This window comes from Trachymyrmex septentrionalis, unplaced genomic scaffold, assembly GCF_001594115.1.
Source record: "Trachymyrmex septentrionalis isolate Tsep2-gDNA-1 unplaced genomic scaffold, Tsep1.0 scaffold229, whole genome shotgun sequence".
NCBI classification, from domain to species: domain Eukaryota; kingdom Metazoa; phylum Arthropoda; class Insecta; order Hymenoptera; family Formicidae; genus Trachymyrmex; species Trachymyrmex septentrionalis.
In genome coordinates this window covers 73784-88046 of record NW_017305385.1, presented here as the reverse complement: position 1 = coordinate 88046, position 14263 = coordinate 73784, and the positions used below count along the sequence as shown (strand labels likewise).

Here is a 14263-nt window from a genome sequence, read left to right as displayed (position 1 = left end):
AGAAACGCCCGGATTTGTGGAAGAACAAAAATTGGCTTTTGCACCATGATAACGCCCCTGCTCACACATCGTTGCTTGTGCGCGAATTTTTGACCAAAAACAACACACTAATGATGCCGCAGCCACCGTATTCCCCAGATCTGGCCCCCTGTGATTTTTTCTTGTTCCCGAAACTGAAGAGGCCCATGAAAGGACGACGCTACGCTACGATTGAGGAGATAAAGACGGCATCGAAGGAGGAGCTGAACAAGATCACAAAAAATAATTTTTTGAAGTGCTTCGAGGATTGGAAAAAACGTTGGACAAGTGTATAATATCTGATGGGGATTACTTTGAAAAGGACAAAATAGATATTCATGAATAAATAAATAATTTTTGAAAAAACACAAAATTCGCGATACTTTTTGAACAGACCTCGTATAATATTTACCATATATATGTTTATGTATAAATGATCATAAACATATAGTATAATTTATTATATTATGTATGTTTATATACATATTCATGAAAAATTTTTCTTATATATGTAATTTAACTATTATTGCATATTTTATTATTAAAATTTATTAAAACTATTATACACAAAAATTATTACGTTATAGATGCATTTAAAATAAAAAAGAATAATCTCTCTAAATTATTTTGAGTGAAATTTCAAAAAGAGAGTGAAAATATAGCTATGTATGGAACAGAATGAGATTTTCCTAGTAAAAAAATTGATGATTGAGAACGATGAGATTTTTATCAATTTTGTATCGTTTTTCTGTAAATTTGTATCATTTTCTATTATTGACCTCGCAAGAGCATCACGATTGATCGGATATAAATCCTATCATATTTTATCGGATTTTATAAGATTTGTACAAGATTCCTATAAAATCTGATTCAAATTAGTGAATTTACAAGCCATATTCAAAACAATAGGATTTTTCTATCGTTCTCTATCAACGTCTTTACCAAGATATAGCGAATGATAGGTTTTCTAACCTAATAAACTTTAACGATTAATATTTCGATTCGCAAGGCAGAACAATGCTTCTTTTTGCTAAACTCGTTTGTTTTGAGAAAAAACACTCGAATAAGTCTAGTTTTATCGAAATAAGGAAATCAAATTTATAACGTTTATCACTGAGATAAATCTCTTTAGAGGGATGAAATATTGTCATTCTTTTTCAATGAAACATTTTCACTCTTTTTGAAAACTGACTGTATTTTCACTCTTTTATAGTGAGATTTTATTCCAAGAAGTTCAAGAGTAGGTATTATTACTATCAAAATCGTCACTAAATTAGTTATAGTCCCATGTTGTGATTAGCTTACTAGTCCCATTCGTTCATTTTTTAAAAACATTAATATTATACAATAACAAAGACAAATAAACAAAAAAAAATCTGTTGGACTTTATTAAGTAAAAATTGTATTTACTATCTAAATGGAAATCAAATATTTTAGACAATTATAATATATACGATTGTAGAACAAAAACTTTAAAAATACAAATATTAATCGTACACTTACGTGTACGATTTTTTTAAATTGTAGCGTAATTTGTAATATAGACGCATCTAATGGTCTCACAGCAGATCGAGAGGAAGTTGCCGCTGCGAGTTCAGACACGTTTACGCATATCTCTAGCGATTTGTTTATAAAGTAGCCTCGATTATTCTACTCACTCCTATAGTTTACTAATCTCGGTCTCCCCTATTTGGTGTACCTTTTTTACCTTTGTGAGGTACTTTTTATAGGATATTATTATCGTTAAAGAGCACACATGCACGCACGCACGCACGCACGCACGCACGTTCGCACACGACATACTCACGAATATCTTTTACTCGTATACAATTTATTAGCAATTCTGCACTTAATAGTTTAAGCTACCAATCGCGTTTGCAATGTACAACAGCTCATAATAATTAGTCATAAAAATAAATATTATTGTTACGTCCGCCGGACTCACGCGACTCTTTTCTTTCATAGAGATCTCGAATTCCTCGAAACACTAAAATTTTATATTCTTTCCTTTTTTTTCTCTAGCTTAAAAACTAAGAATCCGTTATCTCCTCGTGAATGTCGCTCCGAGATAAAAATCATATGGAAAGCGTAAGACCGGCCAGATTAACGCCAAGATTAACGATCAAGTCGCGAACGATTCTCGCGAATTCGTAATTATAAAATTTAAGAAACGGCACGCTCAGGGGTAGATTCTGGGTGGTTCCGTGGCGACGATGCATCCGCGACTTCTCGGCGCCCGAGACGCACGTTTCCCCATAAATCTTAAGGTCATAAAATTTTGGAGTTTCATTTTCCCACTCTATCGATTCCTGTCAACATCCTTTCCTCCCCCAAAATCTTGACCAATCTAAGAACAAAAGAAAATCCTACTACCACCCAACGAAACCTATTCCACCAATCCAAATTTGAGTAATCTGGGGCGATTAGTATAAAAATCGCGATTCAGCAACTCTTGCCTCAGATAGATAGCAGATTTTTCTCTATCCGGAGTTCCGGAGTTTTACTTCTCCCAATAGAGACAGTGAGTCGGTCACAATACTCAAAGTCGATAAAGTCAGTGAGTTGGTCGCGTTATTCAAGTTCCCGATAGAGTCAGTGAGATCAATAGTATCATCGGGATCAAAGGACTGTTTCCCGATCGAGGAAGTCCGTAACTGAGTAACATCGAAGCTGAGTAACATCCGACGCCACCTTCTCTGCGGTTGGGCCTTCATCGCCAGTAAGTTTGCAATTATTATTTTATATCAAGTGGTCGCTCCACGTCTTCCCCTTTTTTTTTCTCTTTGAGGACCCATTAAAAATAAAATTTTTTAGTGCGTTCACGCCGTCCATTCGCCCCTCGTCGCCGCCGCCTGACGAGAACCACCCGATCGCGCCGATTCGCCGCCCGCGCCCGGATTTCTCACTTAAGCCAACCGACACTCTCGGAACCAACTCCCTTCATACAATTCCCCTTGGCAACCCTCTCTCCACCCCTCGAAATTTCATATTTCCCAATATCAAATCCATCCCCGATTTCCCCTGCTGATTTCCTCCCGCATCCACCATCACCCCCTCCAATTGATACCACCCCCTCAATCCCACATAATGACTACTCTCCCGCTGCCCCCTTTCCTCTTCTTTTCCATGATGCCCAGGAACTCCTAGAGTACATGGCACACTTTACCCCCTCCAACCAAGATTTGGTAGTCGTGAGGATCGCAGGATCCGACAGCCTTTTCTCGATTCCGATAGCGTCCCTTGTCCCCCTCGACCTTTTCTCCCTCAATCTCTATGATCCTAGCCAGTACTAATAGCACCTCCCCTCTTTTCTTCCTCTCAAATCTACTCACCTCTTTCCCTATTTATACTCTCGTTATTCTCTCGTCATTTTCTCCTCCCTTCCATTCTCCTATGACACCACACACACATACAGACACACACACACGCACGCACGCACGCACGCACGCACACACACACACACACACACACACACACACACACATATCGATAAACGTGTACATATAATCAAGAAAACCAAAAATTGTATTATTGTTTTTAATCTGATAAAATTATATTTATATTCAAAATGTATCATTCCAGTTTTTTTTCTCCTTAATTATATCATTATAAAATTAACTTCCCGGTAGTCTTTATTTAAACAATATCTCTCCTCGTATTATTCGGTTCTCTCGCGATTGCACTTCGCCTTCTCCCCGGTCACTCGGATTAAGTTCCATGACCGAAAGTCAGGGCATACGGCCGTACTGGCGCAGCTGGCATTAAAGTGCGCCCCCTCTCGGCACACTGACCCAGTTTGGGCCCTTTTTCGAAGTACGTCCGACTCATGTGTCCGTTTCGCGGAGCACGAGCAGAGGTTTCCGCTTCGTCCTCCGTTCGATCCCCGGCTCGTTAGGAGCCTCAGGACGAAGCGAAGCGCCTCCCGATTTGCGTCGATCCTTCCTCACGGCTCCCTTGCGGTCCGGAGCCCGGACACGACCAAATCGGTCTAACAATTCGGTTCCTTGTTGCGTTCACCTCAGTTCCTACATTATGTAGTACTAATCTTTAAGTTAATAATAAACTACACTTTTAATATGACATGCCTCAATCTGTATTTATTTTAGCATCGTAAGACCTCGTACCTACTTCCACCCCTCGTCAGAGATCGCATATGGTCCGGTCTCGAGTTATAAGGGTTAAGTTCCTTGACTCAAAATTCGGACCGACGTTCGCATTACTCGTTGGAAACAGGTGTTATAGCGTCCCTTCAGGACGTTAATCCATTTTCCAGAGCTATAAAAGGTGCGTTCGAATCGCTCCATTCCTTTTCTGCAGATGCATGTAAGACAAAGCGTCTGCTCTAACGTCCTTCATATACTCCATCCTTCTTATTCCTTCTTTCTCTAAACCTATCCATACATATGATCAGAGCTTGGACATAACACATACACAAAATATATACATTAGAACTTGTCAGAAAACTGACAAAAAACTCATACTATAGATGGTCAATGGCAAATGAAAATATATTTCGCAATGTTAAGACATCTAATGACTGTTGGTATCAATAATTAAAGGATCTTCGTCTTGTTAGTAAAATTGTACAGCAAAAGAACGTCGGAGTATGATTATACATTGGTGTCCAGAACAAAATATAATGCATTACAGCTATAAATATAATAATGTAAGATTATAAGAATGACAGAAAAATCTGATGAGACAATACAATATTGATATGAATATAAGTAAAAGTTAAAAATGTACAATATAAATCTATGTATTCAATTAAAATAATTAACATAAATAAATACATAAATTCATATTTAATAAAAATTAAATAAGAAAAATACCTTTCTTTATTGTAGTTGAGAGTTCAGTCCAAAAAAATTAAATAATATGAAAAAAGTGCAATAGACAATGCGATGAGAGACAGATTGATGTCTCTTATCTCTTCGACGTTGTTAGACAAAATAAATTAAATTTTCAGAGAAGGAAAGTAAGTTAATGTTAGGAAATAGTGGGAAGCGAGATTAAAGAGGGGGGATAGATAGAAGGAACATAGAAGGGAAGATGTATAGAGAAAAAAGAAAGAGAATTATAAGGGAGAAAGGCATTATATGATTTGTGAATAGGGTTCTGGTAATGAATCAGTATCATTTTGTTTATTTAAATCTTGTCTCTGTCTTTTAATATAAATCATTTCAGATATCGATCTTTTGTTATAAAAAGACTCACTGTCTAAAAGAAGACTCACGTCTTTACATCATTCCATCTAAAATTATGATATTAAAATTAATGCGATGATCGGATATAAAAAGATGGAGAATCTCTTTTTATTGATACCCGAAATGTGTTCACGCAATTTAGTAACTCAGTTTTCTCTTTGTTTGGCTAATATAGCTGGCTTCATAATCATCACATGAGATCTTATATACATTTTGATTCGAAAGCAATTCCAATCCTTACCTCTCTTAATAAAATTTTTTAAGGTATTGGTGATGGTGAATGCTAGTTTACAATGAAATATGTTAGAGATAGGTAGAAAACTTTCTGAGATAAAATGTACATAGGGAATTCTAAAATATTTTTCTTTAATTTGTAAATTATATGTAGTATTTTTATTCAATGTATGAAATTTTAATCTTTTTTCTGTTGTAGAAAAAATAAAAGAAAGAGGATAACCATTTTCAAGAAAAGTAGGAATTGCGTCAATTAAATTTTTTTGTTGAAAGCGGTGTGACAGAATATTTTCTAAAGAACTAATAATTGTCTTGTCTCTTTTCTGACAAAAAGGATGATTCGAATAGAAATTGAGGAACCTGCTAGAAAATGTTGCTCTCTCTCTCTCTCTCTCTCTCTCTCTCTCTCTCTCTCTCTCTCTCTCTCTTTGTGATATATATCACTAATTCTCTGATTATCAATGATAATGTTGTATCAAAAAAATATATTCTGTCGTTAACAGATCTCTATAGTAAACTGTAATCTTGTGTGTAAAGAATTGAAAATGCTCAGTGTACTTATGATCGTATCCGATGGAAGTGCAAGAAAGATGTCATCAACATATCGGAAATAAAACAGTGGTGGTTTGTAATTTTGTGAGCGCCACTTTTTCAAAATCTTGCATTACAATGTCTGCAATTATGGGCAATAACGGTGAACCCATTGAAATGCCAAATACTTGTTTATAAATTTTTGATTAAATAAAAGGTTAAATTTAATATAAAATTTAATATAAAATTGACTGCAATAATAAATTCTTCTTTAGAAATGTTTATCCTCATATGATCCCATCTTTTTTTACTGTTTTTAATGTTATTGATTGCTAAATTAATAGGTATATTTGTAAAGAGAGACACAACATCAAAAGAAGTCAAAACATAGTTAGATTTTAATTGTTTGCCATTTAATATGTTAAACAAAACATGAAAGCTATCTTTAATGTGACTTGGAGCATTTTTGCTATTTTTGATAATGTTATATAAGTAATGAAAGGTTATACAGTGGACTGTTTACCAAGATACAATCACTCTCAAAGGGTTATCAGCTTTATAAATTTTTATTAATCCATAAGCCCTAGAAATATTGCCATCCGTTGTGAGCAATCTTCGATATGTGGAATCCTCAATAAATTCCTTGCACTTCCTTCTCTTGAGTAATACACGTAAATTTAGAGGATCGAAGAACTGTAAATACTGATTGGTATACAACAATTTGTTTGCCAGAAGTCATAAATGAATTGCGTAGAACAAATCGAAATCGTCGCATCATCCTTCATCATGACAACGCCAGCTGTCACACAGCACGTCAAACCGTTGATTTTTTTATCCAGTAATAATATCAAATTGGTGACTCATTGTCCGTATTTACCTGATTTATCACCTAATGACTTATTTTTGTTCCCAAACATTAAAAATAAGATGCGTGGTGAGCAATTTGAGTCGCCTGAAGCAGCTGTTGAAACATTTCGTACACTGATTTCTGAGGTTACAGCCTTAGAGTGGAAAAAATGCTTCGAAAATTGGTTCAAGCGTATGCAAAAATGTATCGATTTTAAAGGCGAATAACTTCGAAAAACAATAAAGCCATTTACCGAATTTTACATTGTTTTTTTTCATATTGTTTGCAGAAACTTTTCCAGCAGTCTACGTACATACGAGAAGAAGGAAACGCATCGGGGAAGAAGAAAGTAAATATACAAAGTAAATATACATGGTAAGTATAAAATAATAAGTATAACGCGCGACCGCACGCCGCGATGCGGACTTCGCACCCGTAATTTCCTTGCGCGCTATGACCCGTAATTTCCCACTACGTAATTTCACACATTCTGCAACCAGTGACGTCATGCCCTCCTCTTATCATAAACCCCAATAGTGGAATTTCTCGTGACGTCATCTCCCACCCTACTTCCAGCAAGATCATCTCCTCCTCTCATCGCGGACCCTCCGCGCCCTATGATGTCATTCCCGTGACGTCATCTCCCGCACATCCCGCATCCAGTGACATCATTTTCTCCCACCCGCGTGACGTCACTCCCTCTTCTCCCCGTGCTACGAGATTTCCCCGCCCCTCACCCCTCTCGAAAGACTTAAGTTAGAATCGGTATATATATATCTACTATTGTCAAATAATGACATTTTTGTATAAAAAATATAGTTTCAGTTATTCACAAGTAATTTACAAGTTAAAATTAGTTTACAATAAATTGTATCATTTTCTAACCTGTATGGATAATTAATCGCGAGTTGCATCTTAATTCTTGTCTTGTACTGTTTATTGATGTTGTTGAAGTCGATTAAGTATTGATCAAGGTTGTTTTCAATGTATTGAACGTCAAGATACTCGAAGGGACCATCCAACCAAACTCTTCGATCCCTTTGCCATTGATAGCCTCGATAAATAAGGGCATAAAATGGTGAAATATGGTCTCTCAATTCCTTAATACGTGGGTACAAGGTTAAAGGAAATTGAAACAATGCCTCTTCAGCATTTATCCACTTGGCTTTCTGCTCCATGCGTTCCAATTGTTGTACTATCTTGCGTATATCCTCTATGTACTCCTTTATGTGTTTTACATCATCCATGTTGTTCATTATTATCAATCTAAAAATTGTTACGGCTTGGTTAATTAATTTGTTCATTTTACCATACGTATGAATATATAATTATAATTAATTCTCAACTACATAAGTGGGTCATTTGAATCCAGGTGAAAAGTTTAGTTTGCTACTATTTTTGTATAGTTAATATTGCTGAGTTGAAGTAAGGGGTTAAAAAGCTTTCGCTATCAATTGCTGTAATGCAATAAAAACTTGGGTTGAGTGACTTATAATTAGACAAGTGTAAATCCGACAAATGTAAATTTAATTTTTGCTGAAAGTAAAAATTTGTTTTTAATAAGTGTCTTTTTTAGTGCTGTATTTAAGTATATATGTTGTCTTCTTTTAATTGAAACATTTCTTATAATTAAGATATTGTGAAAAAAAGAATTTTGGGAGATAGGTGTCTTGGTGAAATAATCACTCTATTTTCTTAAAATTATAAAATCGTGAGTAAATAATGTCACACTCATTACATATTTAATATAATATATTTTTATTGCATTTTTTTAAGAACAAAGTACTCGACATACTTTCAGTATCTTTTTCCCGAGCATGTATAAAAATGCCCCCACTTCAGTCGTGCAAATTATTGAAATGCTTTTTGGGATGAATTAATATAACGCGTTTTTTTTCTTAAAATTTCCGTTTACTTCTTTTCAAAACATTATGTATTTTTATTTGTATCTTTTTTCATCATAAAGATACGATTTAAAAAAAAACTAGTTATTGAGTTCTTTTCAAAAATTGTACTTTAATATTTTTGGCATAACTTTTTCAATTATTATCAAAATCTTTTTATGTTTTGATATCTTGATTTTATACATTCTGGCATTTTATTAAAAAAAAATTTTTCATTGAGATTTGTGATAATTACAGAGTTTGTCAAAAACGCTGTGAGTGACTTGGGTCCAGACATGTAAATTAAGACTCTAAAATGGGATATGTAATTGAGGATTAAAAATAACTTTGCAAATATAACATACATTGTAATTATAAGAGAGAGTTCTAAAAATTATATGCAGCTCACGGAGAGTGACGATTTTCATCATAAGACCATGTGTCTTTTACAGAATTACTATACGTTCGGCTTTTCTCCGACTTGTACTTTTTTTCGGGAGTTCGGGAGTATCCAGTCGATTTTTTAACATATTCGGGATATATTCTTTTTGTTATTCATTTTAGAAATTAGCAGTAAAGGAAAATAACTATTAAGCCATAATCGCATATAATTTACATGAAAATCATTAATACGTAGTACAGTATAATATAAGCATAAAATAAGACTGCTAAACCAATAAGCATCAATCATGAAGTCGCCATATTGATTTATATAAAATGCTCATTAATCATTGTGTGATCGACGTAATACAGAATAGGATTATGAGCACTGCAGGTAATATGAGCACTCTTTATATTTCTATAACTGTTGGTACTAGTAATGCCAACTATTCTAAAAAGATGCATCTTCGCGGCATTCCAATATGTTGCGAAGTTTGAACTAAATTTACTTCAGATATTTATCATATTAAATAAGCAGGTATGTTAATTTGTATTTCTTAAGTTTTTTTCGCCTAACTTCACACAGGTCCTCAATCTACATTGCAATAAGATATTTTATTCTGCGTATTAATATTTAAAAGTAAACAATATTGATAATATTAACATTCTAATTTCACAAAGTTTCGAGACCATTTTATTGACTTATTAGACACGATAGTTTTTCGAAAAAATATGTACAGTCGTTTATTAGGATGTTTATCACACTGAAAAAAAGAGTCTGGCGAGGGATCAACTATTACGGCAATCAGTGTACATTTCTTTAGAATTTTGCGACAGTACAGTAATAAAACAGGCAGTCCTAACAATAGCAGTACTAACAATGTGCTAATAATATGCTAGCAGTAAAACCCGTCGCGAAAAGTGTGTCAGTGATAATCATCATTCAGATTAATAGTAAAATTATTTGAACTAATGACAAAATTATACGGACTCAACGGCATTATCACTATGGATTGATTTTACTACTTGAATAAATATTAAAAATTAAAATTATAAAATTATAAAATTAATGTACCATTAAAAACATTACTAGCCAGTGATAAAATCCTCAGTGATAAAATATTATTATTGGCAAGAACTCATTCAGCTTGTTATAAAATACTATTAAAAACGCCATTTATTTTCAATAATTTTTTTAATGATAATTGTAATAGTAAAATCATCTGTTTCTACGCAACGGGATAACAATACATTGACAATACTTGACAATATTGTGCGAAATAGATAGCAACACATAAGAAAATAATATTAATAATGCAATAGTAATAAAATTGTATAGTAATAAAATGTATTGTCATAATTAGCAATCACTATATATTTTTTTAGTCGTGGTAGATCCCTCCAAGTCGAGGAATAGTTATTAAATGGTAAAATAATGCCAATTGGATGTTTGGTTTATATAACTAAAAATGATGCTATTTTTACAAATATTTAATAAATATTATCAAACTATTATCATTCGGTAATATTTATTAAATATTTTTAAAAGTAATACTATTTTTGGTTACATTAAGCAAATATTTGATTAATAATTGTATGGAAATTAGTAGCTGTATAAGGCCGGTTCTAATCTATGGGGCTAGAGGGGAGCGCGGGGCGCCGGGGGGTACTCGTTGGCGCGGGGGCGCGAGGCGCGGGGGGGTACTCGTTGGCGCGAGGGGCGCGGTACTTGTTGGCGTGGGAAGTCCCGGCGGCATCGCTGTAATAGGACCCAGGTCGGTTGATTACATAAACAATGCATTTCTTTTTTTTTCATCCGTCGCCGCCGCCGCCATCGCTGCTACGGTCTCCGCGTCCACCCCAAAAATGCGTAGATAACAAGGGTTCGCACGTTAGAGAAAGATAGAGCGTGCACGACGCTTTACATGACACAATTATTATCTGACATTTTTTATGACACATTTTTTTTCAATACGGTTTTTTATTAGCGCGTCGAGGCATAGGATGGATAGAGAGTAAAATAAAGTACATATATAAAATGATGAAAATTTTTTATTCGCCTCTTATTACATCATGTTTTTTCTCATATTTTATTACATTTTTTTCGCGATCGACAGCGTTCGAATGCAATCGACGGCTCGAACATGGCTAGCTATGGGTTATACTTGATGGCATTGATGACGTTGATGATGAACATGTTGGCGATTTTGATGATGTCGATAAGGAACATGTTGGCGATTTTGATGCTTTTTCACCTGGACATTCCCAATATCTCGCTTTTTCCCTCGATGGTGGTGGTGCACTTGGCGGACCTGGTGACAAGGGACGGTACCCCCTGCGCTCGATCGATTTTCGATGTATATATTCTTTTACACGATCCATGCCTTATCACTCATAATTGAAATTTACGATTGAAAGAAAAAAGTTATATACACTGTTTATATATACTATCAGGTCGATGTCCCATCGCGACGCGTTAAGAGAAGCGCCGATGTTTGGCTGCTAAGCAAAACATAATTCTTCTACAGTAAAATGAAAGTGATACTCCAGTGAAAAGTATGAAATCACACTGCCCTTAAATTTCTTCGAAGAAGTGTCGATAACGATTTTTTTCTGAGAAGAGATAGCGAGAGAGATCGATGACATGTAGCAACGCGTTAAAAGAAGCGTTGATGCTGTTTATATAAACTAGAATCGCTCGCAATGCCGCCTTATCTACTTCTAAGTAAAGTATGACCCAATAGGCAAAGAGACAAAGAAGTCACAAATGAAATATATAATGAGTTATAAGCACTCAGTTCCGCAGTTGGTGCCCTGGAAGACGAACGAATCGGTCGCAATAAGAATAGTGGAAAAAAAGTATGGTTGATCATCGTGCGAGCGTTGAGGACATAGTCAACGTAGTCGAACACATTAGAAACGTGGATCCGGAACAGTTCGCGAATATTAGAGATGAAGTGTTCGAAGTGTTAAAAGAAATGGATGTAGATTTTGAAGAAATATGTAATGGACCAAGATTCCGACGAAGAAGTGCTATCCGACGATAACGGTTATGTTAGCGACTTGAGCGAGCGCGATACGGATCACGCAGAAAAATTTGTACCGTCTCCAGAAATACGCGCACTGAACGGCAGTACTAAACACTGCATGATCCAGTGCTACTATACAACGGGTGATGCCTTAAATGTGTATGCAACATGTATGATACGTTTGGCTGACACCGATGTTGTAGGAATGTATTTTGTAAGATAGCACGATATCGATTATATTGATGCGCTAGGCGGCCGGTCTTGTACGAATTGTAGAATGCAAATGTACACTATATTTCCATGCAACAAGTGCCCATATTGCACACATTGAAAAACTATTGTGAACAATATTGTGAGCGAGACGCTACTGAAAAATATGTGGGAAGACTCTAACGTAGATGATGTGTTGTATGTTCTCGGTAATCTGCAAAAAGGAGACATAGGTGCACGAATATCGCCAGTGCAATTCCTATGTGAATTAGGTATACGTGGTGAGAAACATGAAACAGTTATCAGAGAGCCCGTTTCTGACTGGTCTTTACTCGCGCGACAGAAAGTGTATCCACGGTTATGAGACAAATGTTACGAGGACGATGAATATGAAAAGAGACATTGGTGGAATATAAATGTCAATATAATAAAGGACCATTATTAATGGGCGAAGAAAATCGCAGATAAGAGCCAAGATAGGTGTATCTGCATTAAGATTCCTGCAGGTAGTGAAAAGTGCGTCGAACTGCTGATTATTTACAATATATGGATGGAGTTTCGTGATCGCGATCTTGCACTAAAACTATTTATCGACAGATGCGACAATCAATGCTTTGAGTGTGAACAACGCATTTTCGCAAACAAACATAATGAAAAAGTGTTAGAACGTTATGATTTTCTAGATATGTCGCGATGCTGCAACGTGTGTGAACGTGCAAGTGCTCCGTGGAAGAGTGATCTAAAGAAAAAAAAATGGAAAATTACGAGCGAGTGGAACGCGAACTGTTGGAGCAGTGCAGACAGGTCGCTACTCTGATAGAATGTTTCGCGTGGCTGCAACGATGCGACGAGTTCATCGAGCGGCTCGAAGAGCTTTGTCGTGCCAAGCGTCCGAGTCTCACCGTTGGACACTGACAATCCATGGTGGCGAGGATCGCGGGTGCAAAGACATAATTAGAGCGACGTTTCGTGCACGTTGGTGGCGGGTACGCGAGACGCGACGAAAGATCTCTCGTCTGGCGAGAGATCGACGCTGCGTTTGAAAGTCGTACATTGACGGGTGCTGTGATCAACTCGATTATATCGAGTCGCGGTGGTTTTTGGAAGACGCGAGAGAAATAGTGCTCGAACGTGTGCGAGACGCCGTAGAAAGACACGATAGTGCAAAAGTGAATACTTCAACGGCGAGTTTATGACAAACATCAAATGTGACATTAAGAGTATAAACATTAAGAACCGCGAGATATACCGATACACCGATTTGCACGAGTGGTACGAGCAGCATATCATCGAATCCACATTGATCGAAGAGTTCCAGGAACGCGATAGCGGATGGGCATTGTCGCGAATCCTCAATTTGGTAGTGAATATGAACAAACTAAATCCCATGCGCGCGGGATATTACTTCGAGGTGCCGCGAGAAATAGCGACGAAATGAGCAGTGATCAATGTTAGAACGACGGACAATGCGTGGTCGGTGGTTGCCGCTCTGTATCCGGCTGAAAAGTATACGAAGCGAGAGTCATCGTATTTGCATTATACGACGGTGTTGAATCTTGCGGGTATCGAATTTCCGATAAGTTGCCGTCCCCACCACCGCCGCCGCCGCCGCTACCACACACATATACACACACATATATGGGTAATTCTTTTACAAACCGAACGGATTTTGATGAAAATTAATCGGCATCTCTTCGATTTGACTGAAACTTTTTTTACGGATTCTATGTCGAAAAAAAAGAGATACGTGTCCGAGGAATTTTTTTTTATTTGCATATTTTCGATAATACAAGTGATCGAACATTTGAGAATGGCAAGTTTTTTGGCTTGGAGACTCATTTTCATAAATCCATAGGTCCGAATCTTTAAGAGCTACAAAATTTTCACCAATTGCACTTTTGTAGCTGAAGGACTGAACTGTAA

General features: G+C 36.2%; 1 protein-coding gene across 1 annotated transcript in view; it reads right to left on the bottom strand.

Annotated features, from left to right (window-relative positions):
- The window catches only part of LOC108748523 (dynein heavy chain 12, axonemal-like), a 188060-nt gene that overhangs the window by 100123 nt on the left and 73674 nt on the right, over nt 1-14263 (bottom strand). Inside the window, exon 4 of the mRNA XM_018486749.1 lies at nt 7723-8103. Coding sequence (XP_018342251.1) covers nt 7723-8103 — 381 coding nt within the window. The remainder of the gene's footprint in view (nt 1-7722; nt 8104-14263) is intronic.